Source organism: Netta rufina (genome assembly GCF_964035555.1).
Source record: "Netta rufina genome assembly, chromosome: 29".
In the NCBI taxonomy this organism is placed as follows: Eukaryota; Metazoa; Chordata; class Aves; order Anseriformes; family Anatidae; genus Netta; species Netta rufina.
The window spans coordinates 3,358,450-3,386,408 of record NC_140153.1 but is presented as its reverse complement, the minus strand read 5'-3'; the positions used below and the strand labels follow the sequence as shown (position 1 = coordinate 3,386,408).

Genomic DNA, 27,959 nt, shown 5'->3' with positions numbered 1-27,959 from the left:
CACCCCCAGCTGCACCCAGGGCTCTTAAATGCCCCCCCAGTGCCCCCCCAGTGGCCGCAATGCCTCCCAGTGCTCCCCAACAGCCCTCCAGTACCTCCCAGCACCCTCCCAGTGTCCCCCAGTACCCACCTAACACCATCCAGTGCCCACCCAGTGCAGCCAGTACCCCCCCCAGTACCCCCCAGCGCCCCTCCCAGCACCCCTGACCTGTGTAGTGCTGCATGCCGGCGTAGGCTTGCTGCAGGGGGTCCCCGGGGGCGGCGGGGCTCTGGGCTGGGGCAAAGCGGGGGCTGTTAGGGGCGGCGGGGGGCAGCGGGGGGGGGCGGGCAGGGGGGGGGTGGCGGCGGGCACCTGGGAACGGGGGGACCCCCCCGGCGTAGACGGCCTCGGGGGCAGGCGGCCCCGCGGGCTGTGCCGGCACCGGGCTGTAGCCGTTGACGCTCAGCGGGGCCGCGATGGCGGGCACCGGGGTGGCGGCCATGGCCGGCGGCGTGCTGGTTCCTGCGGGGACACCCCCGTCACCCCCCCGGCCCGGGGGGGGGCACCTCGCACCCTGCCCCTGCCCCTCGTCACCGCGCCCTGGGGGCACGGCCACCCCCAGCAGTCCCATCCCTCTGTGCCCCCCCTCCCCGGCCCCAATATCTGTCAGGTTGGTGGCTCCGGGTCTGGTGCCACCTCCATGTCGTCCCCCCCCCCCACATGGGGTCCATGTCCCCAAGGTCCCCCCGCGCCCCCCCCGTGTCCCCATCCTGGCACCACCTCTCTGGTGCCCCCCCGACCTCCCCATCACCATCCCTCGTGTTCCCATCTCTGCTCCTGCTGCCCCCCACCCCTTTCCCAGTGCCCCCCACCCCCGGTGTCCCCCCCCAGCCCCCTCCCGCCCCGTGTCCCCGTCCCTGTCCCCCCCCCGCAGCACCGACCTGAGGAGGGGGGCAGGGGGGTGGCGATGAGCCCGTTGGGGGTGACGGTGCCCATGTGCTGCATCTGGACGGCCATGGTGGCCATGGGGCTGAGGTAGCCGAGTGCGCGGCCACCAGGGCCGCTGCTGCTGCATCAGCTGCGGGGACAGCGCCTGGCACCGGGCACCGGCCCCCGGCACCCCCCCGGGGCAGCGGGACCCCCCCCCCAGTGGCTGTCACCCCGGGGTCCCCATCCCGGGCCCTCCATGGGGGTCCTCATCCCCTCTGTGTCACCCAGGGGTCCCCATGTGCCTCGTGGCCCCCCCCATCTCCCTCGTGTCCCCTCCCTGTCCCATGGGGCCCCCATCTTTTCCCCTGTGGCCCCCCCAGGATGCTGAGGCCGATCATCTCCCCGTGCCCACCCCCCAATGACCCCACCCTGGATTTTGAGCTCCACCACCTCCTGTCCCCACCACGTCCCCATGACCCCCCCATCTCCATGACCCCCCCATCTCCATGACCCCCCTGTGTCCCCATGACCCCCCCACCACTTCCCCACCCTGGACCTCGGGGTCCATCAGGGGTCTGTCTCCCCCTACCCCCCAATAGTCCCTGGGGCCACCCTCGCCCAACATGGGGTCCACCCCCCCCCGTACCCCCCGTGCCCCCCGTGCCCCCCCCTACCGCCTGCGTGTAGGCGCTGTAGGCGCCGAACTGGAGGGCGATGGGCTGAACATGCCCAGCTGGCTCGCCACCTGCTGCATGCGCCGCAGCCCCCGCTCCTTCTCCGTGTCCGCGAACTTCACCACCAGGCTGGACGAGGCGCCCTGGGGGGGGGGGGGGCAGGGGGGGGCACGGCCCCGCGTCACCGGGCATGGACGGGGTGGGGAGAGTGGGATGGGGATGGGGTGGGGATGGTGGTGGGGATGGGATGGGAACAAAATGGGAATGGGATGGGGTGGGGTTGGATGGGGATGGGAGGGGGACAGGGATAGGATGGGGACAGGATGGAAACAGGATGGGGATGGGATTTAGGATGGGCTGGAATGGGCTGGGATGGAGTAGGGATTTAGGATGAGGATGGGGATAGGATGGAATGGGATGGGATTTAGGAGGGGATGGGATGGGAATGGGATGAAGATTGGATGGGATGGATGGGATGGGATGGGATGGGATGGGATGGGATGGGATGGGATGGGATGGGATGGGAAGGGAATAAAGGTGGGGATTGGATGGGGAGGGGATGGTGGTGGGGATGGGCTGCGATTGGGCTGGGATTGGGCTGGGAGGGGACGAAGATTGGGATGGGGATGGGGCTGGGACTGGGATGGCATTGGGATGAGATGGGGATGGGATGAGATTGGGACGGGGATGGGATGGGGATGGTGGTGGGGCTGGGATGGGATTGGGCTGGGATTTAGGATGGGATGGGGATGGGATGAGATTGGGATGGGGACAGGACGGGGACGTGGTGCTGTGGGGCTGGTGGGGGCACTGGGCACGGCGGGGGATGCTGCAGGTTGGGGACGACGGTGGCCATGAGGACGGTGCCAGTGGGGGGGCAGTGGCGGGGGGGGCACGGGGGGGTCGGGGGGGCCGGGGGCGTCTCACCGGCAGCGTGCGGCTCCCGTGCAGGGCGGCGATGGCGGCCTGGGCCTCGGCGTGGCTCTGGAACTTGACGAAGGCGCAGCCTGGGGGCGGCGGGGTCAGCGGGGTCAGCGCCCCCCCCGGCGCCCCCCCGGCCCCACGGAGCCCCCCCCACCTTTGCTGGTGCCGTCGGGGGCCGCGCAGCACCGTGCACATCGTCGATGGTGCCGGAAGGGCTCGAACATCTTGCGCACGTCCTCGTCCGCCTGCTGCTTGCTGAGCATCCCCACGAACAGCTTGCGGTCCTCTGCGGGCACAGCGCGGCCGTGGGGGGGGGGCGACCCCCCCGGGGGTGGGATGGGATGGGGTGGGATGGGGTGGGACCCTCGGGATGGGACCCCTGGATGGGACCCCCGGGGTGGGACCTCTGGGGTGGGACCCTGGGATGGGGCCCCTGGGGTAGGGGTGGGGGCACAGGAAGGGACCCCCAGGATGGGATCCCCAGGATGGGGACCCGGGGGGGGGACAGGATGGGACCCCCAGAATGCGGGTGGAGGCACAGGATGGGACAGGACCCCCGGGAATGGGGGCAAGGGATGGGGCGGGATGAGACCCCCAGGGATGGGGTCCCCGGGGGGGGTCCCAAAGGGGTCCGGGGGGGGGTCTCGGGGGGTGTCCGCACCTCCTCGGCTCTCACTGTCGGCCGGCTTCACCTGGATGGGCCGGTTCATCTGGGGGCGACAGCGCGGGATGGGGGCACAGCCCCCCCCTCGGACCCCCCCCCCCCACAGAACCCCGACCCCCCCCATCCCCCCATCCCTCCCACCCCCCCCAGATGCTCCCGTCGCCATGGCAACGCCGCGTCACCGCGTCCCGTTACCGGGCAACCGCGGGGGGGACCCCGGGGATGCGCCCCCCCCCCCCCCCCCCACCCCCCCCCACCGGTAACTGCCCCCCCCCCCCCCTCCCTCCGGTAACCCCCCGGGGGGGGGGGGGGATGGGGGGAGGGCACAGATGCGCGGTAACCATGGCAACGGCCCGCGCTCCATGGCAACCGCCTCCTCATCCCCAATTTCCCCGTCCCGTTGCCCGGCAACGCGCTGACATCAGCAGCGCCGCCATAAACAATGACGGGGCGGGGGGGGGGCGGGGGGGGGCGGGGGGGGGCGCAGAACCCCCCCCCGGGATGGGGGAGGGGCTGTGGGGGGGGCTCAGCCCCGGCTCACCCCTCGCCCCCCCCCCCGGTTTTTCCAAGCAGAAAGCGAAGGTTGTGCCCCCCCCCCCCCCCTCCGGCCCCAGATGGTGCTGGAAATGCCCCCCCCGGGGGGGTGGGGGGGGCGCTAATCCCCCGCTAATCCCGGGATCAGCCCTGGGGGGATCAGGGGAGGGGGGGCATTGGGCTCCGGGACCCCATCAGACCCCCCCCCCAAAAAAAAAATCCAACCCCCCCCCCCTCATGGCACAGCTCGGGGCCCCCCTCCCTGCCTCCTGCCCCCCTCCCCGGTACCATCCCCGCTGGGGGCGGTTGCTGGGGCGGTGCCCCCCCTAATTCCCCCCCCCCCCCCCGACAAAATAATCCCCCCCCCCGCGGGGATTTACGGCCCCCAATCCCCCGGATTATCCCCAGCGAAGCCAAAGCTCCCTGGGGACAGCGAGGGGGGGGCCACCAGGCTGTGCCCCCCCCCCCCCGTGACGGGGACCCCCAACCCCCCCCCCCCGGCATCCTCGCGGTTGGGGGATCCCAGGCCAAAATTCATGGGGGGGGGCACCCAAAATGCTCGGAGCTACAAATAAAGGCAGCCCCCCCCCTCCGCCCCCCCCGGTGGCTTTGTTAGCCCGCCTGGCAGCGCTTCGTTAGCGCCGGGGCCTCGTTAGCGCCGGGCCCCTCTCGGGGGGGTTCGCCCCCCCCCCGGGGGCAGATGTTGGGAGGGGGGGGGGGGCACCGGGGACACCCCCCCCCCCCTCAGGGCCCCTATTTTGGGGTGAGGACGTTGGGGAGGGTGAAGGCACCGGGGGGCCCCAGGCTCCTCCCTGGTGTATGTGTGGGGTGGGTGGGGGTGGGGGGGGGGCCGTGTGATGCAGGGGGTGGGGGGGGTGCCCCCCCCCAGGACTCACCCCCCGGGAGCGTTTTCTGCTCGTGCAGGGCGCTCTGCGCCTTCAGGGCCGACTCGCGGGCGCAGTAGGTGAGGAAGGCGCATCCTGGGGGCACAGCGGGCGCTGGGGGGGCACGGCCCCGTCCTGCCCCCCCCCCCCACACACACACACCCCCCCCCGGGCCGTGCTCCGGGGCCGGGACCCCTCGGGGGTGTCCCCTGTGTCTGTGTCCCCCCCCCCCCCCCCCCAGCCTCAGCCCGGCCCGGCCCAGCCCCAGGGCCTGGGAGACGCCGCGGGGCCCACGGCACCGGGCACCCCCCGCGCCCCTACACCCGCACCCCTACACCCGCACCTTGCACACCCATTGCACACCCATTGCACACCCACTGGGCACCCATCACACCCCGTACACAGCCACTGCACACCCACACACCCATTGGGCACCTTGCACACCCGTTGTACACCCGTCGCACACCCGTCGCACACCCATCACACCCGTACGCAACCATCGCACGCCCACACACCCGTTGCACACCCCCACACCCATCACAGCCGTACACAACCACCGCACACCCTACACACGGCCATTGCACGCCCCCCCCCACACATCACACCCTGTACACAACCACCGCACACCCACACCCCCATCACAGCCCATAAACAACCGCTGCACCCCCACTGCACCCCCACTGCACCCCCACTGCACACCCATCACACCCCGTACACAACCGCTGCGTGCGCCCCCCACACCCATTGCACACACCCCCACACCCATCACACCCCACACTCCATTGCACGCCCCATTTCCACCCATTGCACGCCCGTTACACACTCATCGCCCCCCCCCACACCCGTTACACGCTCATCGCCCCCCCCCACACCCATCACACCCCATACAACCACCACGCTCCCCCCCCCCATTGCACACCCTACATGCGACCATCGCACGCCCCACACCCATCGCACGCCCCCACCCCGCTCCCCTCACCCCCCCCGCCCCCCCCCCAGCAGCCGACACCCCCCGCAGCACCCCGAGCCCCCCCCCCGCCGCCCCCACCTCCTGTACGGCCGCTCCTCGCCCCCCCCCTCCCCCCCGATGGTGTGTGCGGTGCCTGGGGCTGGGTACGGGGGGGGGGCACCCAGAGCTATGGGGCTGGTATGGGGCTGCCCCCGGGTTGTGGGGCTGGATTTGGGGGGGTACCCGGGTTATGGGGGGGGTACCCAGGCTATGGGGCTGGCTGGGGGGGGTACCCAGATTAGGGGGGGGTACCCACGTTATGGGGGGGGGTACCCAGATTATGGGGGGGGTACCCAGCAGCTGGGGCTGTGCCCGGACCGTTCCTGCCCCCCACCACCCGGGGCTGCCCCCGACGCCCGACGTGGGGGGGGGGGGTGAGGGAGGGGGGGGGGCTCCGCTGATGCCGGCGGCCGCGCGCAGGGGCCGTGCCGGGGCTGGCGGCGGCTCCCGGTGGCGGTGGCGGTGCCGGGGGGTCCCGGGGGGGTCCCGGGGGTCCCGGTGGGGTCCCGGGGGGGGCCGTACCTTTGTGCATGCCGGTGTACTTGTCCTTGATGACGGTGAGCTCGTAGATCCTTGCCGAACTGCTCGAAGATGGGCTTCAGGTCCTTCTCCTCCAGGTGCCGCGGGATCTGCCCACGAAGAGTTTGATGGCGTCCGGCTCCTTCATGGGGACACCGGGGGGGGCCAAGGGCCCCGCTGCCGCCGCCGCCGCCGCCGCCGCCGCTCCCGGGGCCGCCGCCGGGGCTCGGGCCGCCGCCGGGGCTCGATGCTGCGGATGCCGCCGGGAGGCTCCCGGTGCCCAGCTCCCGGCTCCCGGTGCCCGTGCCGGTGCCCGGTGCCCGGCTCCCGGTGCCCGGTGCCGGCCCGGCCGCGCCGCACACAAAGGACGAGGCGGCCCCCGGGGCTCGGCTCCGGCTCCGGGGACGGGGCGCGGCGGGGGCGGGGGCAGCTCTGCCCGGGGGGCGGCGCTCCCGGGCGCTCCCGGTAGATCCCGGCCGCTCTCCCGAAGGGCTCCCGAGCCGCGGCCCCGGCGGCTGCCGGCACAGCCCGGGCCCGCCCCGCCCCGGAGCCCCCCGGTGTGGGCGGGAGGGGAGGGGGAGGGGGAGGAGGGTTTTTTTTTTTGGGGGGGGGGGGGGGGGGGGGATGGGGGGGGCGCCGCGGTGCCGGTGGCGGCGGTGGGAGGGGGGAGCGGGGGGGCGCGGGGGGCTCAGCGCCCGGCCCGGCCCATGGCGGCCGCGTTCCCGGTGCAGCCCCGGTACCGGCTGCGGACGGGCCCGAGCCCCGCTCGCCGCTTGGCTGCCCGGGGGGGGGGCAGAGACGGGACCGGGAACGGGAGCGGCACCGGCACCGGGATGGGCAGCGCCGGGGCAGGGAGGGGTCGAGGGGAGGGGGGGGGGGGGGCGCGGGGCGGGCGCGTGCCCGGGCGGGGGGCGCGTGCCCGTGTGCGCGTGCCCGGCCCGTGCGAGGTGCGCGCGGCCCCGGAGCTGTCCCCGGTGGGGGGTGAGGGGGGGCGGGGCCGGGGCGGGGGCACGCGAGGGGCGGGGACGCGCGTGGGCGGGGGGGGGGCGCGGGGGACGCGCACGCGGCCACGCCCGGAGCAGAGGCGCGGGGGCCCACGGGCACGCGCGGGGTGGGGGGGAGGGGGGGGGGGCCGTGCAGGCAGGGAGATGCGCGCCCCCGCCGCCCCCCCCCCCCCCCCCGCGGGCACGCGCACGGGGCAGCCCCCCCCCACCCCGGAACGCCCCCGCCCCCCCGCCCCGGTTGCCATGGCGACGCGCGGCGCCGAGCGGCCCGAGATGGCGGCACCGAAACGGGGAGGGGGGGGGAGGTGGGGGGGGCACCGGGGGGGGGCACCGGGGGGGGTACGGGGTGGGGGGGGCATTGGGGGGCGGGGGGGGGTCGGGGGGACACGGGGTTGGGGTATTGGGGGGTGGGAAAGGGGGGGGGACACGGGAGGGGTGGCGGGGGGAGGAATTGGTGGGGGGCACAGGGTGGGGAACAGGCTGGGGGGGCACGGGGGGGTCACAGGAGGGGGGGCATGGGGGGGGGGGCATGGGGGGAATAACAGCGGGGGGGTGGCACAAGGGGGGTGCCAGGAGGGATACCGGGGGTGGACACGGGGGGGGGTGACACTGGGGGGGGGGGTGCCGGGTGACACGGGGGGGTGGGGGCAGCCCCACGGGTGACATTCACCCCCCCACACTGACACCTCCCCCCCCCCCCAGCCGTCCCTGCGCCTGTCCAGCGAGCGCTACCTGCGGGCACAGCCGGCCGTGGGGGTGCTGCTGCGCGGCTTCCTCAGGTGGGGCCCCCCCCTTTCTGTGCCCCCCCCCCCCCTTTCTGTGCCCCCCCCACCCGTTTTTTGTCCCCCCCTCACCCCTTTCCCCCCCCCCCCAGGGCGGTGATGCTGCACCGGCCCCACCGACGTCCTGGAGTTCGCTGCAGGTGAGGGGCTGGGGGCTGCCCCCGGGCTGGGGGGGGGGGGGTCCAGGAGGGGGTGACCCCCCCCCCCAGGGATGGCAGGCAGGCCCCCAACACCCCCCCCCTCGCCCCCCCCCCCCAGAATACTTCACCGACCCCGAGCTGCCCGCGAGGGTCCGCCAGGAGCTGGAGGCTGACGGGGGCAGCGGGGGGGGGCACGGGCAATAAACCCCGCTCACCGCCCGCGCTGTGCTGTGTTTTAACGCCCCCCCCGGGGGTGTGAGGGCATTTGGGGGCCCCGCTGCCCCCCCCCCCCGGAGCCTGTTCCACCCCCAGCACCCCCCCCCAGCACCCCCCAACCCCCCCCAGTCCCCATGGCTGCACCACGCTGGGGTCGGCGCCGAGCCCTTTATTCACCACGGGGGGGGGGGGCAGACACCGAGGGAGGTTTTTTTTTTTGTGGGGGGGGGCCCGTTCCAGGGGGGGGGGGCTCAGAGCAGCTCCTCGCGTTTGGCCGCCAGCAGAGCCTCCTGCCGGGCCCGCTGCTCCCGGCGGCGCCGCGTCCGTGGCCGCAGAACTCCGTCACCGCCATGGGCACGCGCACCGTGTCCAGCCCGTTCACCTGCGGCATCGGGGGGGGGGTCAGGAGGGGGGAGCCCCCCCCCTGCGACCGGGGTCCGGCCCCCTCAGAACCCCCCCCCTGTGGCTTTGGGGGCTCCTGGGGGCACGGGGAGAGCTCCCGGGGGACGCAGGGAGGGGCTCTCATCCCTCTAGGTCACAGGGATGGGTGCGTCCCCCCCCCCAAAGAAAATCAGGGCATCCCCCCCCCAAAAAAAAATATCAGGGCGTTCCCCCCCAACCCCAAAATGGGGGCACTCCCCCCCCAACACACCCTGCCCATGCTGGAGGTCGGGTGCTGCCATTTGGGGGGGGCACCCAGGCAGCGCCAGACCACCAGCACTGGGGGCAGGGAAGGGTTTGGGGGGGGGTTTGAGGGGTTTTGAGGTTTTTTGGGGTGGGGGAGCCCCACCGGGACCCCCCCCCACTCACCGTCACGTCGCACCAGTACTCGCCCCACCTGGTGATGGGCTCCGGTGGCAGCCGCAGCGCGTGGGGGGGCACGGCCACACGCAGCTGGGGGGGGGGGGCAGGGGGTGAGGGGGGGGCAGCACCGGGGGCCGTGCCCCCCCCCACAATCCCATTAACGTCTGAGCCCCTCAGAGCCCCGTCCATCCCCGCACCCCCCCAGGCACTGGCCTGGCGGGGCTCAGGGCCTCCCCCCACAGCTCCGTTTGCACCGGGGGGGGTGAGCAGGGGGCCCCCCCGGGGGGAGGGGGTGCAGGCGGGGGGGGGGCACTCACGTTGCGCAGGAATTGCCGGGCCACGATGTCGGGGGTGAGCTCCCAGCGGACGTTGTTCTTCATCCCCACCTCCAGGCGGCAGCTCCGCAGGAACTGCAGGGTCTGGGGGGGGGGGGGGACACGGGGGGGGGGGCAGGGGGCGGCGGGGAAGGGCACGGGGGGGGCACGGGGAGGGGCAGAGGTGTCAGAGGGCAGCGGGGTGGCTCCCGGGGGAGCCGTCCCGGGGGGATGGAGGAGCCGGTCAGGGCCGGGGCTCTGTGCTCCGAGCCCCCCCGTGCCCCCCCCGCCCCCCCCCCTCACCTTCTCTCCGCTCTGTGTCTGCGTCACCTCCGTTGTCCCGGCCTCCTGCTGCTGCTGCGGGGGAACGGGACCGAGGGGGGGGCTCAGGAGGGGGCCGGGACCGGGACCAGAGCCCCCCGCAGCCCCTCCGGCACCCCCCTGCCCCGGACTGGGGCTCGTTACCGGGGGGGGAGGTTCCCGGGGGGGGTTCCCGGGGGGGGTTCCCGGGGGTCCTCACCTGCCGCTCCTCCTCGAACAGCCTCTTGTTCTCGGGGGACGCGTACACGGCCAGCCCCTGCGGCAGGAGCTTGTTGCGCCCCAGGGACTTCTTCACGAGCACGGTGTCACCGCGGGTCCCCAACCCTGGGGGGGGGGGGCGGCGGCGGGGTCAGGGGGGGGGCAGCCCGGTGGGGGGACCCCAACCCCCTCCCCCGTGGGGACGCCCCAAACCCCGCCGCACCCCGGGAGCGAGCCCCAAACCGGTCCCGGGGCCGCAGCCGGGCCCCACCGGGGGGTTCGCGGCTCTCGGTAACGGCACCGGGACCCCCCCGAGCCCCCCCAGCCCCCCCAACCCCCCCAGAACCCCCGGTACCGGCCCCCTCCCCCCCCGCCGTACCCTGCACGGCCCGCGTGAGGATGAGCTCCAGCTCGGCCTTGGGCAGGTGCTTGCCGTCCTCCAGCAGCCGGTACACGCGGTGCCGCCGGGGGTGCAGCCGCGGCGCCCGCCCCTCGCGGCTCAGCGGCACCGGCCACCAGCGCTCCACAACCACCGTGCCCTGCGGGGGGGGGAACCGGGAGGAACGGGGCGGGACGGGTCAGGCCGGGCAGCTCCCAGCTCCCCCCCCCGGCCCCCCCCCGGCCCCCCCCCCGGAGCCCCCGGCCCTCACCCGGCCGTGGCTGAGGCTCAGGGCCCGGCTCAGGGCCCTGCCGGCCGCCAACCCGCGGCCCCCCGCCGCCACCGGGCCCAACATGGCCGCCCCCAGCCGGCGCCGCGAGGACCCCCGAGGCCCCCTCCGCGGGGCTGCCCCGCCGCGCGCCTGCGCCCAGGGAGCAACGCGCCTGCGCAGAACGACCCCGCCCCCCCACACACCGGGCTGCTCGGCGGGGCGCGAGGACCCCACCGGGGGCTGCCCGCAGAGCGCCTGCGTCCGGTGCCGCCCACCGGGACCCCGCCCACCCCCACCTCCCCCCACCCCACGCCGCCTCCCCGGCCCCGTCCCGGTTCCCCCCGGTTCTCCCCGGTCCCGGCGGGGGAAGCTCCGGTTCGGAGGCACCGTCGCACCCCGGGGCTACCGGGACCGGGGCCGGTGCCGCCCGGGGCAGAGCTCTGAGATGGAGCCGGTCCCGAGGGTCCGGCCCCGCACACCCCGGGGCTGCCCGGTACCGGCTGCCCCCCCCCCCGAGAACCCAGACGGGCAGAGCCCGGCGCTGCCGTCCCCCGGTGGCACCCGTTGGGGCCCGGTGGTAACGGGGGGGGGGAGGCTCAGGAGGCACCGGGGCCCGGAACCGAACTTTATTGAACCGAATCTGCCCCCGCCGCACAACGGGGCTGGGGTGACAACAACAAAACGCAACCGAACGGGGCCCCCAACGGGCCCGAGGGGGGGCCGGTGGCCGGGACCTCCCCCCCGGGCCCGGGGCAGCACCGGGGGTACAGGGGGGAGTCCCCGCAGCCCCGGGGGGGGGTTGGGGGGGGGGCCGGCATCGATCCCTGCGGCCCCGAATTCTCCCTGGACCGCGGCTGCCTCCGGGGGGTGCCCCGAGCCCTGGGAGCAAGGAGAAATTGGGGGGGGGGGGGAGAGTGAGGCCCCCCCGGCTCAGCCCCGCACGGGGGCAGCGGGGGGGGAACGGGGGGAGTGGGGGGAACCCACCTGAGGGTGCCCGGCCGCCTCCTGCCCCCGGGGGGGTCACGGGGAGCTCCCCTCCGCCACCGGGACAGCGCCGCTGCCGGACACGGGGCCGCCTTCTGCAGAGAGGGGGGTCAGAGATGGGGCCCCCCTACCCCGGGACCCCCCACCCGGGACCCGGGACCCCCCCACCCCAAAGCACGGCCGGGGCACACCCCGGCCCCTTCTCCTCCCCCCACCGGGGACCGGGGCCAGCCCTGCCCGGTCGCTGCTTACCCGGGGGGCTGAGGCAGGACGGGGTGGGGGGCACCGGGGTGGGGGGCTCCTCGCTGGGGCTGCCCCGGGGCTCCGGGAGGTTCTCCAGGGAGGCTCCGGTGCCGTCCTCCTGCACGGGAACAGCCCCGTTACCGGCCCCGGCCCTGCCTGACGGGGGGCTGAGCACACCGGGACCCCCCCCAGCAGCCGCCCCGCCACGGGTCCTCTCACCGGGGTGGTCTCTGTCCCCCACCGCAGTGCTTCATCCCCTGCCGCCTCCTCTTCCTCCCACTCCTCCTCCTCCTCCCGTGGCCGTGGCGCAGCGTGGCCCAACCGCACCAGCTCCGCCGCGACGTCGAGGTCCTGGGGGACGAGAACGGGGCCGGGGTATGGGGAGGGGGGGGAGTTTGGGGTAGGGACGAGAACTTTGGGGCTGGGACGAGGAGTCTGGGGTCTGGGGGTTGGGGACGAGGAGTTTGGGGCTGGGATGAGGAGTTTGGGGTCTGAGGGTTGGGGACGAGGAGTTTGGGGCTGGGATGAGGAGTTTTGGGTCTGGGATTTGGGGTCGGGGCCAGGCTGACCTCGTGGCTCAGGGAGATGCGCGGCCACGTGCGGGGTCCCCGCCGGCCGGCAGACCCTGGCCCGCAGCGGCTTCCAGCGCGCGCAGTGCGTCAGCTGCTCGAACGCGTCCAGCGCCGCCTCGGCCCACTCGGTGCCTTTGGGGGGTTTGGGGGGGGCCCCATGGAGTGGGGTCAGGTCACGGACCCGGACCCGGACCCCTCGGCCTCCCCCCGTCCCCGCCGTGCCCCTTCCCCACTCACCCACGGGCACGACGCCGGCCAGGCTGCACTCGATGGCCTGGAAGGGGAGGCTCAGGAAATCGCTCCTGGGGGGGGGGGAAATAAACCAGGCTGACCCCAAGCAGCCCCCCTGGGGGCTCCCAACTTCCTGGGGCTGCTGGGACCCCCCAACACCCCACAGAGCCCCCTCCCCAGCAGGGTGGCCACGAGACCCCCCGAGGGCTCCGGGGGGGCGTCGAGGGAGCCCCATCCCCGTGCCCCCCCCCCCCGCTCACCGCAGGGCTCGCAGCGCGCCGGGCTGCGCCTCGCCGTTGTCCCCAAAATCGACGTAGTACAGGTCCCAGCCGCCGCCGGGCAGCGCTCCCAGCACCCGCGCCCGGTACCAGGCCCCGTCGGCCCCGTAGGGAGCGGCCACGATGTCCCCGGCCTGCACGGCCGCCAGCTCCGCCTGCGGGGACGGGGAGCGATGCACCCCACGGGGCCGGGGCGCGTGGTTTTTTTTGGGGGGGGGGGGTGCAGGGGGTTTGGGACCCCCCCCGGGGTCTCACCGTGCGGCCGCTGCCCTCGTAGTAGCGCGACATCTGCGCCGTCAGCTGGTCCAGCTGCAGGCTGCGCTCCCCACCAGCTGCACCCAGAAGTGTTCGGGGTTCTCGGCAGCCGAGACGTAAACCTCCAGGGGCTCGGCCGCGGGGAAGCCGAATTCGGGGCTGGGAACTGCGGGATGCGGGAGGGGAGCCCCGGGGGGGGTCCCCAGGGGGAGCCCGGGGTGAGCGAGGGCAGGAGCTGAGCCTGCATCCTGCCCAGGGACGCGCCCCGGAGCTCCCGGGGGACTCGTGCGGCTCCCGCTGGGCTCCCCAAGTGGGACCGGGGGGCACGGAGCCCCCCAGGGACACTCAGGAGGGTCGCAGCACCCCGCAGCTCCCCCCAAGCCCTCCCACCCACCCAGTTCCCCCACTGCAGCCCCCCCGGGACGAGGCACCCCATCTCCTACCTTCGAATTTCGGCACCGCCACCTCCACCCCCACCGCCAGCTCCTCCGGGGTCTCGCTCTGCCCCCCCGGCTCCTCGGGGGGCCCCTCACCCAGCAGGGCAGCGACGCCCCCGGCCCCGGCCCCGTCCCCGTGCTCGGGGGGTGCCGGCAGCGCCGCTTCCCTGCGGCTGCCCAGGGGCTGCTTGCGGTGGCCCCGCGCCGCCGCCGCCCGGGCCAGCTCCTTCCGAAAGGCGTCGTCCTCCAGCAGCTTCTCCACGATCAGCTTCTGTGGGGACGGGGACGGTGGGGGGGCCGTGCCCGTGCCACCCCCGGGGCCGCCCCAGCCCCGCGGGCCCCGCTCACCTTGGCGGCCGCCACCTCGCGCCGTGTCCCCGAGAGGCGGATGAGCCGTGTCGGGGCCGTGCCGGCCTCGCTCCTGCGCTCGCACTGCACCTTGGCCCCCGAGCTGAGGCAGATGCTCCGCACCGTCTCCCCGCCGCGGCCTGCGGGGACCCCGGGGCTGGGGGCTGCCACCGCCTGCAGCCCCAGGACCATGGCTCCTGCTCCCCACGGAGGCTCCAGTCCCATAGCCCCCAGTCCCATAGGCCCCGGTCCCATAGCCCATGGTCCCATAGCCCCCGATCCCTTTATCCTCTGGTCCCGTAGGCTCAGGTCCCATAGCCCCTGGTTCCCTTCCCCTCTAGTCCTGTAGCCCCTGGTCCCGTAGCCCCCAGTCCCACAGCCCCCGGTCCCTTATCCTCTGGTCCCACAGCCCCCAGCCCCAGCCGCCCCCACCCCGGTGGGAAGCAGCGGAGCCCCCAGCCCCACTGCGGGGCCGTGCGGTACCGATGATCCTGCCCACGGCCGTGTGGGGCACGCGGAGCTGCTCCAGCACCGGGGCGCTGTCGGCCAGGACTCGGCGCACGGCGGCCTGGGCCCGGCAAACCTGGCCCGGGGACCCCGCGATCAGCAGCAGCCGCTCCGCGCCCCCCCCTTCCTCCTCCTCCTCCTCCTCCTCCTCCAGGGCGATGCGCGCCCCGGTCTCCTGCCGGAGCTGGGGGGCAGCGGGGGGGGGGTGTCAGCCCCGGGGGGGCCCTGCCGAAGCCCCCCCAGCCCCCCCGTGCCCCCTGCCCGGTGCTCGCCTTCCTGATGGTGGCTCCCTGGCGGCCGATGAGCGCCCGGACGGCCGCGCGCGGCACCCGCACCTCCGCCTCCAGCTCCTCGGCACCCACGAAGGTCGCGCGGTCCTCTGGGCACCGGGGGGGGGGGGCAAAGGGGGGGTCACCGGGGGGAGGGGGGGGCCCCAAGGGGGGTCTCCAAAGGGGAGGAGGGTCCCCAGGGGGAGAGGGGTCCCCAAAGGGGGGCGGTGCCCAAAAGGGGGGGGTCTTCAAGGGGAGAGGGGGGCCCTAAGGAGAGGGGGTCACTAAGGGGGAAGGGGGGGGGATCACCAAAGGGGAATGGGGTCCCCAGAGGGGGGGGCAACAGGGGGACCCCAAAAGGAGGGGAGTGCCTGGGGGGGGGGGGGGTTCAAAGGGGGGGTCCCCAAGGAGGGGGTCCCAAGGGGGGGGTCCCCAGGAGGGTTCCCAAAGAGGGGTCCCTTGGGGGGTCCCACGGAGGGGTTCCAAAGGGGGATCCCCAAGGAGGGGGTCCCCAGGAGGGGTCCCAAGGGGGGTCCCCAAGGAGGGGGGTCCCCAAGGAGGGGGGTTCCCAAGGGGGGGGGTTCCCAAGGGGGGTCCCCAAGGGGGGTTCCCGCCGCCCGGGGGGGTCCCGCACGCACCTCTCCCCTCGCGGTACCGGCGGTACACGATGTAGAGCACGGCGGCGCCCGCGGGCAGCCCCAGCAGCACGGCCGCCTTCTGCAGCCCGCTCAGCCCCGGCCCCCCCCGCGCCGCCATGGCCCCGCCCGGGGCACCGGGACCGGCACCGGCACCGGGGGGGGGGGTGGGAGCCGCGCCCGCTCCGCTCCCGCTCCCCGCCGCCGCCAGCCCCGCCCCCCGCCCGCCCCCAGCCAATCAGCGCGCCGCTCCGCCCCCGCCCCGCCAATCGGGAGGCAGGGGGGCGAGGAAAGGAGGCGGGGCCGCGCACCTGCCTCGGAATGAAGCGGCCAATGGGAGGCGCGCGGGGGCCCCGCCGCAGCCAATGGGAGAGTAGCTGGGGGGGGAGAAGGCGCGTGGGCCCGCCCCCAGGGCTGGGGGCGGGGCGAGGGGGGCCCCACGCGTGTCCCCCCCCCCCGGTGCCCCCTCGGTGCCCCCCCCCCCCCCCCCACGCGTGACAGACCCCACGGCGCCGCCGTTTCCCCCCCAAATCCTTTATTAGCCCCCGGGGGAGGGGGGTCCCGGGGGGGTCCCGGGGGGGCTCAGCGGGGGCCGGGGGCGTCGGTGTCGGCGGCGAAGAGCTCCCGGTAGAGGGGGGGGAAGGCGGCGGGCAGCGCCCCCGGGTGCAGGCGGCGGAAGGCCTGGAGCTGCTCCACGTGCTGAGAGCACAGCGCACGCAGGCGGCCCGCGGGGGGCAGCTGGGGGGGGGCACGAGTGTCACTGGGGGGGTTGGGGGGGGGGGGACACACCCGGGGGGTGACCGGGACACGGCACGCGTGGACCCCGTGGGAGCCGCTGGGGCTAGGAACGGGGCAGCCCCCTGTGGTCACCCCTATGGCCGGGCACCCCCCACGGCACCCCCCAACCCACAGCACCCCTCTGACCCCCCCCATGACACCCCATGTCCCAGGACACCCCCCCATGGCACCCCTCTGACCCCCCCGTGACACCCCCTGTCCCACAGCACTCCCCCATAGCACCCCTCTGCCCCCCCAACACCCCATGGCACCCCCATGGCACCCCTTCAACCCCCCCCGACACCCCATGTCCCACCACCCCCACAACCACCCCCCCAATGACCCCCCCATACCCCACGGCACCCCCCACAGCACCCTCCGGCACCCCCATACCCTACGGCACCCCCCATGCACCCCACAACACCCCCATGCCCGTGCCCCCCTGTGCCCCCTCCAGTGCCCCCCTGGTGACCCCCCGGTGCCCCCCCGGCCCCCCCCGCCCCCCCTCCCCACGCACCCTGGCCAGCAGCCCCTCGCGGTGCGTTTGGCGCAGCAGCAGGCGGAAGGCCACCTCCAGGCGCCCCCGCAGCCGCGCCACCTTCGCCTGCTCCTGCAGCCACGGGCGGTCTGCGGACACGGCACCGGCACGTGGGGGCGGGCGGGGGACGGGGGGGGACGGGGGGGACAGGGTGAGCATGGGGACGGGATGGGGACAAAGAGATCTGGGACAGGGACGGGGCTGGTGACAAGGATGGGGACAGGGACAGGATGAGGATGGGGTCGGGGTGGGATGGGGTTGGGGTGGGATGGGTGTGGGGACGGGATGTGATGGGCAGGGGGATGGGGGTGGAGAGGGACAAGGATGGGGACAGGGACAGGTTTGGGACAGGGATGGGGCTGGTGATGAGCATGGGGACAGTGCTGGGACCATGATGGGGTGGGACGAGCGCAGCGATGGGGACAACGGGACGGGGACAGGGACGGGGACGGGGACAGGGAGCCGTGGGATGGGGACAAGACAGGGAACCAGGGTGGGGACCCCACAGGGACCACACTGGGGCCAGGACGCCCACCCCCACCACCCAGCACCCGCTTTGGGACAAAAGGGCGGGGATTTGGGCAAAGGCTGGGGGAGGTTTGGGGGGTGGGGGGCCCTCACTGGCGTTGACGAGGACGATGGCGCAGAGGAAGGCCACCTCGCTCTCCGAGAGCCGCAGCGCGCACAGGCTCTGCGCGAAGTCGAAGATGGAGCCGACGAGCTCGTGGCAGCCTGGGGGGAGCCCTCGTCAGCGGCCCCCCCGGGGGCACGTGGCACCCCCCCCGCATCCCCCCTGTGTCCCCCCGGTGTCCCCGTCCCTACCCAGGGACCTGAAGAGCTCGGTGCCCGCGTACTTGCCCTCGAAGAGCACGGTCCGGTTGTCGGGGTTGAAGGCCCGGCACATGCGCACCAGCACCACCTCCATGGCGCCTGGGGACGGGGACGGGGATGGTGGCACCGGGGGGTCCCGAGCCAGGGCCCCGCGGTGCAGTTTGGGAGGGGGGGGGTGCCCCTGTGGCAGCAGCCCTTGGGACTGCCACCTCCCAGATAGGACCCTGGGGACTGTCACCTTCAAAAAGGGACCCTTGGGGACACCACCTCCCCAGGGGGACCCTTGGGACTGTCACCTCCCAATTGGGACCCATGGGACTGCCACCTCTCTACTGGGTCCCTTGGGGACTGTCACCTCCCTGGGGGACCCTGGGGACTTCCCTCTCCCCAGCAGGGTCCCCGTGGCCCCTGGGTGCTCTCCCCACCACCCCGCTGGGACCAGCGCACCCCATAGCACCCACCGCCACCCCCCGTGCCGGGACCACCCCATCCCTGGGGGACTGCCCTGCCCCAGCAGCACCGCGGCAGCCTGCAGGGACCGTGTCACCCATGGGTGCTGGGGGGGGGTCCGGGGGGGTGTCCGTGGGGGCCGTACCGGCCTTGAGGAGGACGATCTGGTCGTTCTGGCACAGCTCCATGAAGCCGCGCAGGCGCTTGGCGAACTCCACCACGTGCTGGATGGCCTCGGTGAGGCGGCCGGCGCAGCGCTCCCACATCTCCTGCATGGGCTGCGGCCCCCCCATTCCGTCACCTCGCGGCTCCCCCCAGCCCCCCACCCAGCACCCAGCACCCAGCGCCCCGGGGGGGGGGGGTCCCACCTTCCTCTGGTAGGCGCAGATCTCCTCGCGGCTGAAGGTGTCCCAGCGGCGCTGCTGCAGCTCCTCGGCGCGCGGCTGCGAGGTCTCGCGGTGCGACCGCAGCACGTCCTGCGCCAGCAGCTCTGCGGGCACCGGGGTGGTGGCAGGGGGGGGGCACGGCCGGGGGCAGCCCCCCCATGGGGATCCATGGGGACCCACGGGGCCGGCTGCCCCAACACCGAGCACCCGTGGGTGCCGGCTCCCAGCAGTTTGTGGCACCCAAGGGTGATGGGGCTGGGTCCCACCACCATCGAGCACCCATGGGTGACAGGGACGTGTCCCACCAACTTGTGGCACCCAAGGGTGATGGGCCCAGCTCCCCCCACTTTGTGGCACCCATGGCTGACAGTGCCAGCACCCACCACCCCCAAGCACCCAAGGGTGTCAGCCCCAGCCCGGCGACTCACCAATCTCCATCCCGGAGCACGTGGGTGACTCCAGGCCGCTGCCGACGTCGGGGCACGGGCACAGGTTGGGGCCGTCCCTGTCCCTGTCCCTGTCCCCGTCCCTGTCCCCGTCCCCATCCCGGTCCCGGTCCCGTGCGGCCCCCTCCCGCCGCTCGCCCTCCGCCTCTGTGCCGGGGCTGCAGGCGGCCCTCCCCTCGCAGGGCCCGGGGCACCCCGGGGTGCCGGTGGGGGGCAGGGGGTGGCCGCAGCACCCCGGCAGCCCCAGGGCGAAGGCGGCGCCCCCCTGGGCCGCCCGCTCCCGCTGCCGCTGCTCCAGCTGCTGCTGCACCTCGGCGTGCAGCCGGTCCCGCTGCTTCTTGGACATGCGGCCGAACTTGACGGCTGCGGGGACACGCGGGGACATGTGGGGACACATGGGGACACGTGGGGACACGTGGGGACACGCGTGGGTGCGTGCCCCCCCATGACCCCCAGCCCCACATAGCCCCGGCACCGCGGCTTTCCAGCCCCACGTGTGGGGTCCCTGGTCCCTGTTGCCTCCAGATGCCCCCCGCCTCCTTCCCCGGGGGGGCAAATGGGCCCTGGGGTCCTCGGGGGGGTCAGGGGGGAGCGGTGCTGGGGGGGCACCCAGCAATAGGGGGGCACCCAGCAACAGGGGGGACCCTATGATGGGGGGCACCCAGCTATATAGGGGCGCATGCAGCGATACGCGGGGGTTGCCCCCCTATTGCTGGGGGGGGGGTTCACATTTGGGGGGGGTCTCGGGGGGGTCACCCACCGTCGCGGGACATGCCGAGGCGCAGGCACTTCTGCAGGCGGCAGTGCTGGCAGCGGTTGCGGCTGGCGCGGTCGATGGGGCAGTTCTGCTGCCGGCTGCAGGCGTAGCTCAGGCTGCCCTGCTGGCTGCGCCGGAAAAAGCCCTGCACCGGGGGGCACCGCCACGGGGGGGGGGTCACCAAAAATACCAGGGGGGGTCAGCACCACGCCGGGGGGTCACCGCGGTGCCGCCAGCAGCACCCCCGGTGCCCCCCGTGCCCGCAGCGCGCTCACCTTGCAGCCCTCGCAGGTGATGACGCCGTAGTGGATCCCCGAGGATTTGTCCCCGCAGATCTTGCAGGGGATCACCTCGATGTGGGCTGCGGGCGGGAGGCAGCGCGTGGGTGCCCACGGCCCCCCTGGGCTCACGGGGTCCCCATCTGCCACCTATGGGACCACCCCGTGCCACCTGGGCGCCCAAGTGCTCTCCCTGGGGCTCCTGCGTCCCACGGGGAACCACGTGTCCCCAGCAGGCACCCAGGGCATCTATAGGTTCATGGGGCCCCTATGGGATCCCAGGGCCCCTGTGGGTTTACAGGACCCCTGTGGACTCATGGGGTCCCTTTGGCATCCAATGGCCCCCGTGGGATCCCACAGCCCCTATGGGCTCACAGGGCCCTTATAGGATCCCACAGCCCCTATGGGATCCCACGGCCCCTATGGGTTCAGCTGCCCCACGTAGGTGCCTCGCAGGTCCCACGTAGGCTCCGTTGTCCCCAAGGGCCTCACGTGTCCCCACCGGGCTCACGTGTCCCTCGTGGGTCCGCGTGTGTCACCGCGCGGGCTCACGTGGCCGCGGTGGCCGTAGGCGCTCCCTGCGGGCTCACGTCTCCCACGGCCTCGCCTCGCCCTGTGGGTTCCCGTGGCCCCACAGGGCTCACGTGGCACTCACGGGTTCCCTCGCTGCCCAGAGGAACGCACGCGGGCCCTATGGGCTCCCATGGTCCCTATATGATCCCACGGTCCCTATAGGCTCTCATGATCCCTATAGGCTCCCATGGTCCCTATAGGCTTCCACGGACCCCCATTGGCTCCCACAGACCCCCATTGGCTCCCACGGACCCTCTATAGGCTCCCGCAGTCCCTATGAGCTCCCACGGTCCCTATATGCGTACGTGTCCCTATAGGTGTACGTGTCCCTCGCAGCTCACGTGTCACCCCAGGGCCTCACGTGGCACCCTGGGGCTCCTGCGGCCCCTCTGGCTCTCACAGCCCCCCCCCGGCCTCAGATGTCCCCAAGGGGCTCAGCCCCACCCCACCCCCCACCATGGCCTCCCGGTGCCCCCCGTGTCCCCCCCAGGGTGGGCCCTGCAGGGCGCGGGGGTCCGGGGGGTGCCCGGGGCCGGCGGCTGCCGAAACCACAGCGGCAGCGAGCGCCGGCGAAGCCACAACTGGGACACGGCCCCACCTCGCAGGAAGGCGCCCGCCGCCCGCCACGGCCCCGCTGCGCCCGTGGGGCACCCCACGGAGAGGGGGGACGGGAGGGGGCGACGGGGTGGGGGGCACACGGGGATGGGGACGCTCAGGGATGGGGACACCGGGGTTGGGGGACACCGGGGTGGGCGATGGGGACACCCAAGAATGGGGACCCCCAGGGATGGGGACACCGGGGTGGGGGACACCGGAGCCACCAGGGGTGGGGGCGCCGGGGACAGGGGCTGCCCCAGGGACCACAGATGGGGGACACTGGGCTGGGGGTGCTGGGGGGCACCAAAGGCTCAACCCTGGTGACACCAGAGCCAAGGGGACACTGCGAGGGGGATGGGGGGGGGGGACACGACCCCAGCCCCAGGGGGTGCCCCAGACCCCGCCAGCCCCCAGTACAGGCACCGGGAGCGCGGCTCGTTAACGAGGCCTCGTTAGCAGCACCCAGAGCCCCAAAGCCCGGTGAGGGCGATGGGGACGGCTCCGGTCCCCCAGAGCCACCAGCTCATCACCCACGTGTCTGCTCCTCACACCTTGCACACGCGTGTGCACACTCAAGGAGAGCCGGGCACACCTGGGCACACCCCTGCAAGCTGCTGCACGCTTGTGCAAGCTCGCACACGGCCGTGCCCGCACACACACACACACACACACAAACAAGTGCTCGCACATGTCACACACACTTGCACACGCTGCTACCCGCACACACACACACACACACTTGTGCACGCTTGCACGCGCCGGAACACGCCCGCCAAGGCTCGTGCACGCTCCTGGGCGCCGGTGCACGCACGCACACGCACACCTCTTCCTCCCGGGGCCGAAGCCGCTTCGTCGGCTTTTTCCACCCGACCCAGTTTTGGGGCCGGGGGGGGGGGGGGAGGCCGCCCTCGCATCCGGGGCTGGGCACCGGGACCCCCGCGGCGGCGGCGGCCGGAGGGGCCCCGGGAATTCGGGGCTTTGACTCAGCCGGGCCCGGCGCCCGCATTACTCAACGATGCCGGCGGCTGCCAGGAAGCGCCGTTTCGGTGCCGCTCCTGCCGGGAACCGCCGGCGAGAGGTCGCCGAGGTCTCGCCCGGCCGCCCACCCCCCAGCACCTGCCCGCACCCGCTGCTCCCACGGCGCCGGCTGCTCCCGGCACCCCTGGGTGCTCCCTGGCACCCTGGGGACCCACCGGCACCGCCAGCGCTGCAGGGACCCTACAGGACCCGTGAGCCCCATGGGGACCTGCTGGCATCCACCGGTGCCACTGGCACCCACTGAACCCTGCGGGGACCCAGGGGCACCCATGGGCCCCGTGGGGGACCTGGTGGCCCCGTGGGGGACCCGGTGGCCCTGTGGGCACCCGCTGGTGGCCTTCAGCCCCCCAGGCACCAACCAGCACCCAACAGTCACCCGTTAGTCCCTTGGGGACTTGCTGGCTCCCAGTGAGCCCCACCAGCACCCAGTGAGCCACACGAGCTTCCAGTAAGCCCCAGCAGCACCCAGTGAGCCCCAACAGCACCCAGGGAGCCCTACTGGCACCCAGCGAGCCCCACCAGCTCCCAGTAAGCCCCACCAGCTCCCAGTGAGCTCCACCAGCATCCACTGGCACCAACCAGCCCCATGGGGACCCACTGGTCCCTGTGGGCACCCAGTGACCCTGCGATGCGGGGGGTACCTCGGGGCCGGGCTCCCACCCCCCAACAGCGCAGCGCAGCCCAACACGTCACGGCAAAACACGCCGTGCCACGGGCCAACACGCCACGGCACAGGCCAGCGCATCACGGCACGGGCCAAGACACCGTGACGCAGCGGGAAGTGGCTTGGGCGAGGACCCGGAGCCCCGGGACCCCCCGGGCTTCCACCGCGGCACCCCCGGGACCCCCGCGCCCTCCCCGCCGGCGGGGGTCCTGCCACCCTCTGGGCGGTGACTCAGCGGTGGCGGCCGGGTCCCCTCCGCCCCGGGCCAGACGCGGGGGTGGCACCGGCGGCAGCGGCGGAGAAAACCCCGGCGTGGGGCCACCGGTGGGGCCACGGGGCCCCCATGGGTTCGTGGGGCCCCCCTTGGGGACGCGGAGTCGGGGCAGCTGCACCCTCGGCATCCCCGGTGCCAATGGAGCAGGGACCGGGGGGTGGCCGGGGGGCGGCGGCGGGGCCGGGGGGGTGGTGGTGGTGGCTCTGCGCCCGTGCAGGGCTGCGGCTGCTGCCCGGAGCCACCTGCGTGTCCCCGTCCCCGTCCCCGTCCCCGTCACCTGCACCGGCCCCGTGCACCTGCCGGCACCGACCACATCTAACGCGCGTGTGCCCGGCCCCGCAGGTGCGGGGGGCACCCATGGGTGCTGGCGGTGCTGGGGCGCACGGCGCTGCCGCCGCAGGGAGGGGAGGGGGCTGCCGGTGGCCGCCGCACGGCTGGGACATGCGGCGACACGCGTGCACCCCCCGACACGCGTGCACACGCTGCTTAGGTGTGTGCAGGGACACGCTGCGGTGTGCACACGCAGCAGCACGCATGCACATGTGGCAACACGCCAGCACACGCGTGTGCACAGCCTGCTGTGTGTGCACAGCCAAAGTGTGCCCCGGAGCACGCTGTGGGGGTGTGATTGTGCCAACACGCTCGTGTGAGCTGCACAACCCGTGTGACGGCAGCACCCGTGGTGCACAGGGCACTGGTGGCTCACAGCGCTCTTGTGCTTGCACAAGCATGTGCACGCTCCTGTGCACGCAGCCATGCATCTGTGCACACACATGTGTGCTCACACACGCACACGCCTGCCTGCACACTGCCCCTGCACACAACCATGTTCCCGTGGGGCACACTCACCGTGCACACCCCCAAAATGCTCCCTCCTGCTTGCACGAGCACCTCGCTGTGCCCACACGCGTGCACGCACACACGCACACCCCCTGTGTGCCCACACCCAGCTTTGCCCCCAGACTCTGTAGGGCTGTGTGCACACGCGTTCCCTCTCCTGTTCCTTCACACTTGCACACGCACAGACCTGCCCCAACACGCTTGCACACGCGTGCCCACAGCCATCAGCGTGCACATTCACAAGCCCACCCTCTTGCACACACCCCACACCCCTTTGCACGCTCTTTGCTCCACCAGCTTGCACACGCACACCCTCCACGGTCCTCCACAGCTGCACACACACATGCACTCCCCGTGCATTGCACACTCACACACTCACACTTACTCATGCAGGCTCCTCCAGCTTGCACGCACACACCACCGCTCCCCAAGCACCCACCTCTTGCACACGCTTGCACACCCCCCTCCTTGCACACCGCAGCACCCACCCTGCTGCTCCCACCTGCACGCACAGCTCCGTGCACGCACACGCGTGTGCTCACCCCACCCTGCTTCCCACGCGTGCACCCCCGCTCTGACTCCCTTGCACGCCCGCAGCCCCCGGCCCGCCCGCGCCCCCCGCCCGCAGCCCCCCGCGCGGGCCCTACCTCGCATGGCGGCGGTGGCGGCGCGGGCGGCGCGGTGCCGGGCGTTATAAGGGCGCCGGGGCCCCCCCGGCATCCTGCCCCCCCCCCCGGCATCCTGCCCCCCCCGGCCCCACGCACTGGAAATTTCCGACTTTCCACGGCGCCGCGGGGGGGAAACTGAGGCACGGGGGGGAGGGGGCGCGGCTGGCCCCAACCCCCCCCACCCCGCGACCGCTCCGACCCCGACGTGCCACGGGGGGGGGGGGGCCGCGGCCACGCGCGATCCACGGGACACCCCCCCCCCCCCACGGGGCATGCGGCAGCGGGGGGAGCCGAGACCCCCGGCCCCGGGGGGGAGGCGTCGGGACCCCCCCCTCCCTGCCGGGCTGCGGGGGGCGCCCGTGGGACCCGCGCATCCCCGGTGTGCCCACGCGTGGGGGGCGCCCGTGGGGCCCCCACCGGGTCCCCGATGTGCGAGGGGGGCGCGGGACTCACCCGTGGGGGGGCCGCGGGGCGCCACGAGGGGGGCGAGGGGGGGGGGGCGGCCACGCGTGTCCGTGTCCGGGGGTCCACGGGGGGCGCGGGGGGGGGCGCCCGGCCCCGCCCACTCCCATCGTAACCACGCCCACTCCACATAGCCCCGCCCACCCGTACATGACCACGCCTACCCCCTCCAGGCCCCGCCCCGTGTCCCTGACCCCGCCCACATCCTCAGGCCACGCCCACCGCACCACCTCCCCCGGGCACTGCCCCTGCCCCGCCCACAGCCCCCGGGTGGGGGGGACACGGACAGGAGGGGGGGGAGACAGGGACAGGAGGGGGGGAGATGGGGACGGGGACGGGGACTGGGGGCACCATAGGGGGCTGGGGACAAGGACTGGGGACAGGGACAGGGGATGGGGGACTCAAAATGGGGCTGGGGACAGGGGAAGGGGGCTCAGGCTCAGGGTCAGGGTCAGGGTCAGGGTCAGGGTCAGGGTCAGGGTCAGGGTCAGGGTCAGGCCCCACGGTCCCACCCCACAGCGCGACGCCCCCAAACCCCACAAAAGCACCAGGAGCCGAGGCCGTTGTTTGTTGGCTGCCAGCGCTCTGATCCAGGGGCTGCCACCAGCAGCAGGGGGGGACACACGGGGGACACGGGGACACCCCTGCCCCCCCCCTCCCATCCCACCCCCCCACCGGTGGGGCCACGGCGTCACCGGGTGCTGCAGGCGGGCCGGGGGGACTTGGTGGTGTCCAGCTGGATGAAGAGCCCTGCGGGAGAGAGGGGGGGGTGGCAGGGCGGGGGGGACACCGGGCCCAACCGTCCCCCACCCTTACAGTGCGTGGTGGTGGCAGTGGGTGGCACTGGGGGGGTGGCAGCAGGGCGCCGGCACCCCCCCCGCGTGCCACCCGGCATCACCCTGAGACGGGTCCCAGGGGTGCGGGGGGGCTCTGCGGGGAGGCTTTGGGGCTGGGGGTGTCGGCGTCCCCGTCCCCCCGGTGCCCCCCCCGCCCTCACCGGTGGCCTTGGCGTGCAGCGTGTCCCCCGCGGCGCCGCGCACCTCGCAGGACAAGAAGAGCTTGCGGCCCTCGCGCCTGTCCACGCGGCCGTCCACCAGCACCACGGAGCCCAGCGGCACGGGGCTGCGGGCACAGCGCGGGGTCACGGCACGGGGGGGGAGGGGACACGGGGGGACACCCCCACACACGCGCACCCCCCGTCACCGCGTCCCCGGGGTGCCACTCACGCCAGGAAGTCGATGCTGAGCTGGGCCGTCATCACCACCCCCGCGGCGTCCAGGGCGCACGTCCCCAGCGTGGTGTCGATGATGCTGGCGATGGCACCGCCGTGCGTGAAGCTGCGGGGACGGGGGCGAGGTCGGGACGGGAGGGGACAGGAGGGGACAGGAGGGATGGGATGGGACGGGACAGGATGGGATGGGACAGGACAGGAGGGGACAGGAGGGGACAGGAGGTGATGGGATGGGATGGGATGGGATGGGATGGGATGGGATGGGATGGGATGGGATGGGGCAGGAAGGGACAGAATGGGACAGGAGGGGCCAGGAGGGGACACGCGGTGCTGGCACCGGCGGCACCTACCCGGGGTGCCCCTCGAGGTATGGCCCCAGCTGGCAGAGGCAGAGCACGCGGCCGCCGGCGCTGTGCAGGAAGGTGACGTACTCGAAGCCGGCGCCCTCGGTGTCCAAATTGCGCAGGAACAGCCGCGTCCCCCTGCCCTGCCCCACCGCTACTGGGGACACGGGGACGCGGGGACGGTGAGGACGGGGACCCGGGGGTGCCCTCCCCTGCCCCCCTCCCCGCCCCTCCCCGCCCGGGCGTCACCTGGGAAGTGGTCAACGACGTTGCGGTAGGAGGGGACGCGGCGCCAGGAGCCGTCGGCGGTGCCGCGCAGGAGGCGCTCGTGGTGCTCCCGCATCGCCACGCTCCAGCTCCCGTTGGGCACCGCCAGGTCCTGAGGGGCCGCACGCCCCGAGCAGCGCGCCTGGGGACAGGGACAGGGGGACGGGGACAGGGGACAGGGACACGGGGACAGGGACAGGGGGACATGGGGAGAGGGACAGGGGGACACGAGGATATAGGGACACGGGGCATAGGGATGTGGGGATATGTGGACATGGGGACACAGGGACAGCGGGACACGCAGGGGGGGGAGTGGTGGTGACAGCGGGGTCAGCACTGGGGACACTCCAGCTCTGGGGAGCAAGGGGACTTTGGGGTGCGTCCCCAGTGGGGCATCCCCTCTGTCCCCGTGTCCCCACCCCGCATGCCCCGGTTGCTGCCCCTTGTCCCCACCCCATGCCCCATGTCCCTATGACATGACCCCGTGTCCCCACCCCGTGTTCCACACCCCACGTCCCCACACGTCCCTACACGTCCCCATGTCCCCACCCCACGTCCCCACCCCATGGACCTGTGCTCCCCATCCCATGTCCCCGTGTCACGTACCCATGGCACCACCCCGTGTCCCCACACGTCCCTACATGTCCCCATGTCCCCACATGTCCGCATCTCCCCACCCCCTGTCCCCATGTCCCCATGACCCCACCCATGACCCCATGACCCCATGACCCCCCACCCCCCGCCCCCCGGTCCCCGTCCCCCACTCACGGTTCCCGCGCCCCGGGGCCGTCCCCGTGCCCGCAGCGCCCCGGCCACGACCCCGCGGCCCCGCCACAGCCACATGGCGCCGGCGCTGACGTCACGGCCGCTGAGGGAGACCCGGCGCTGACGTCACAGGGCCGCGGCGGTGACGTCAGCCCGGCTCGGCGGAGCTCCCGGCGGCTCGGGGGTCAAAGGTCAGCGCGGCGCCCGGTGCCCCCTGACCCCGTGACCTTCAGCGCCCCCCGCCCCGCCCCCACCCGCGGCTCCCGCGGCGCCGCGCGACCTCCGGACACGGCGCCCGCCCGGCCCCGCCCCCCGCGCCATCTACATCACAGGGAGGGGGCGTGACCATGGCGGAGGGGGCGTGGCCATCGGGAGGGGGGCGGGGCCTCGGCTGTTTCCGTAGTGCCCGCGCGCCCCCGCCCCGCCCTGGGGGCGCCTGGGGGGGCTCCGGGGGGTCCCCGGGGGGGT

At 74.1% G+C, this 27,959-nt stretch overlaps 5 protein-coding genes across 6 annotated transcripts in view; all 5 read right to left on the bottom strand.

Moving 5' to 3' along the window:
* Nucleotides 1-6,265, bottom strand: part of CELF3 (CUGBP Elav-like family member 3) — a gene marked incomplete at both ends in the record, with an annotated part of 8,436 nt that extends 2,171 nt beyond the window's left edge. The window contains 18 exon segments of the mRNA XM_084303111.1: nt 208-273; nt 352-501; nt 921-1,019; nt 1,022-1,042; nt 1,045-1,057; nt 1,584-1,628; nt 1,634-1,726; nt 2,511-2,590; nt 2,662-2,680; nt 2,682-2,699; nt 2,701-2,715; nt 2,717-2,793; nt 3,169-3,217; nt 4,602-4,604; nt 4,606-4,685; nt 6,121-6,169; nt 6,171-6,235; nt 6,238-6,265. Coding sequence (XP_084159237.1) covers nt 208-273; nt 352-501; nt 921-1,019; nt 1,022-1,042; nt 1,045-1,057; nt 1,584-1,628; nt 1,634-1,726; nt 2,511-2,590; nt 2,662-2,680; nt 2,682-2,699; nt 2,701-2,715; nt 2,717-2,793; nt 3,169-3,217; nt 4,602-4,604; nt 4,606-4,685; nt 6,121-6,169; nt 6,171-6,235; nt 6,238-6,265 — 970 coding nt within the window.
* Nucleotides 6,266-8,413: 2,148 nt separating this feature from the next.
* Nucleotides 8,414-10,692, bottom strand: MRPL9 (mitochondrial ribosomal protein L9). The gene is given in 8 exon segments (XM_084303249.1): nt 8,414-8,593; nt 8,596-8,641; nt 9,070-9,153; nt 9,381-9,482; nt 9,681-9,734; nt 9,898-10,022; nt 10,276-10,435; nt 10,547-10,692. Coding segments are annotated over 8 exon segments (738 nt in total). The 5' UTR covers nt 10,631-10,692; the 3' UTR covers nt 8,414-8,510.
* A 606-nt stretch (nt 10,693-11,298) lies between these two features.
* TDRKH (tudor and KH domain containing) lies at nt 11,299-15,488 on the bottom strand. Its single transcript, XM_084303452.1, is given in 14 exon segments — nt 11,299-11,425; nt 11,531-11,625; nt 11,783-11,891; nt 11,993-12,124; nt 12,343-12,477; nt 12,583-12,647; nt 12,837-13,009; nt 13,110-13,177; nt 13,180-13,275; nt 13,553-13,817; nt 13,895-14,034; nt 14,378-14,585; nt 14,674-14,780; nt 15,309-15,488. Coding segments are annotated over 11 exon segments (1,476 nt in total). The 5' UTR covers nt 15,427-15,488; the 3' UTR covers nt 11,299-11,425; nt 11,531-11,625; nt 11,783-11,891; nt 11,993-12,023.
* A 399-nt stretch (nt 15,489-15,887) lies between these two features.
* LOC311219989 (nuclear receptor ROR-gamma-like) lies at nt 15,888-24,474 on the bottom strand (the record flags this gene model as incomplete). The annotated part of the gene is made up of 11 exons (XM_084303343.1): nt 15,888-16,043; nt 16,600-16,709; nt 17,242-17,352; nt 17,443-17,550; nt 18,047-18,179; nt 18,270-18,389; nt 18,716-18,816; nt 18,872-19,096; nt 19,494-19,635; nt 19,766-19,851; nt 24,402-24,474. The coding sequence occupies 11 exons, from the start codon at nt 24,472-24,474 to the stop codon at nt 15,888-15,890; spliced, it is 1,365 nt and encodes a 454-aa protein (XP_084159469.1).
* Nucleotides 24,475-25,539: 1,065 nt separating this feature from the next.
* LOC311219999 (acyl-coenzyme A thioesterase THEM4-like) lies at nt 25,540-27,710 on the bottom strand. Of its 2 annotated transcripts, none has more exons than XM_084303354.1 (6): nt 27,495-27,710; nt 26,709-26,868; nt 26,466-26,616; nt 26,111-26,221; nt 25,882-26,006; nt 25,540-25,634 (listed from the first exon to the last, which is right to left on the bottom strand). In XM_084303354.1, the coding sequence occupies exons 1-6, from the start codon at nt 27,567-27,569 to the stop codon at nt 25,576-25,578; spliced, it is 681 nt and encodes a 226-aa protein (XP_084159480.1). In that variant the 5' UTR covers nt 27,570-27,710; the 3' UTR covers nt 25,540-25,575. The 2 variants fall into 2 exon arrangements, with proteins under 2 accessions (XP_084159480.1, XP_084159481.1); XM_084303355.1 differs by having other exon boundaries at nt 26,466-26,613.
* Between the last annotated feature and the right edge of the window lie 249 nt (nt 27,711-27,959).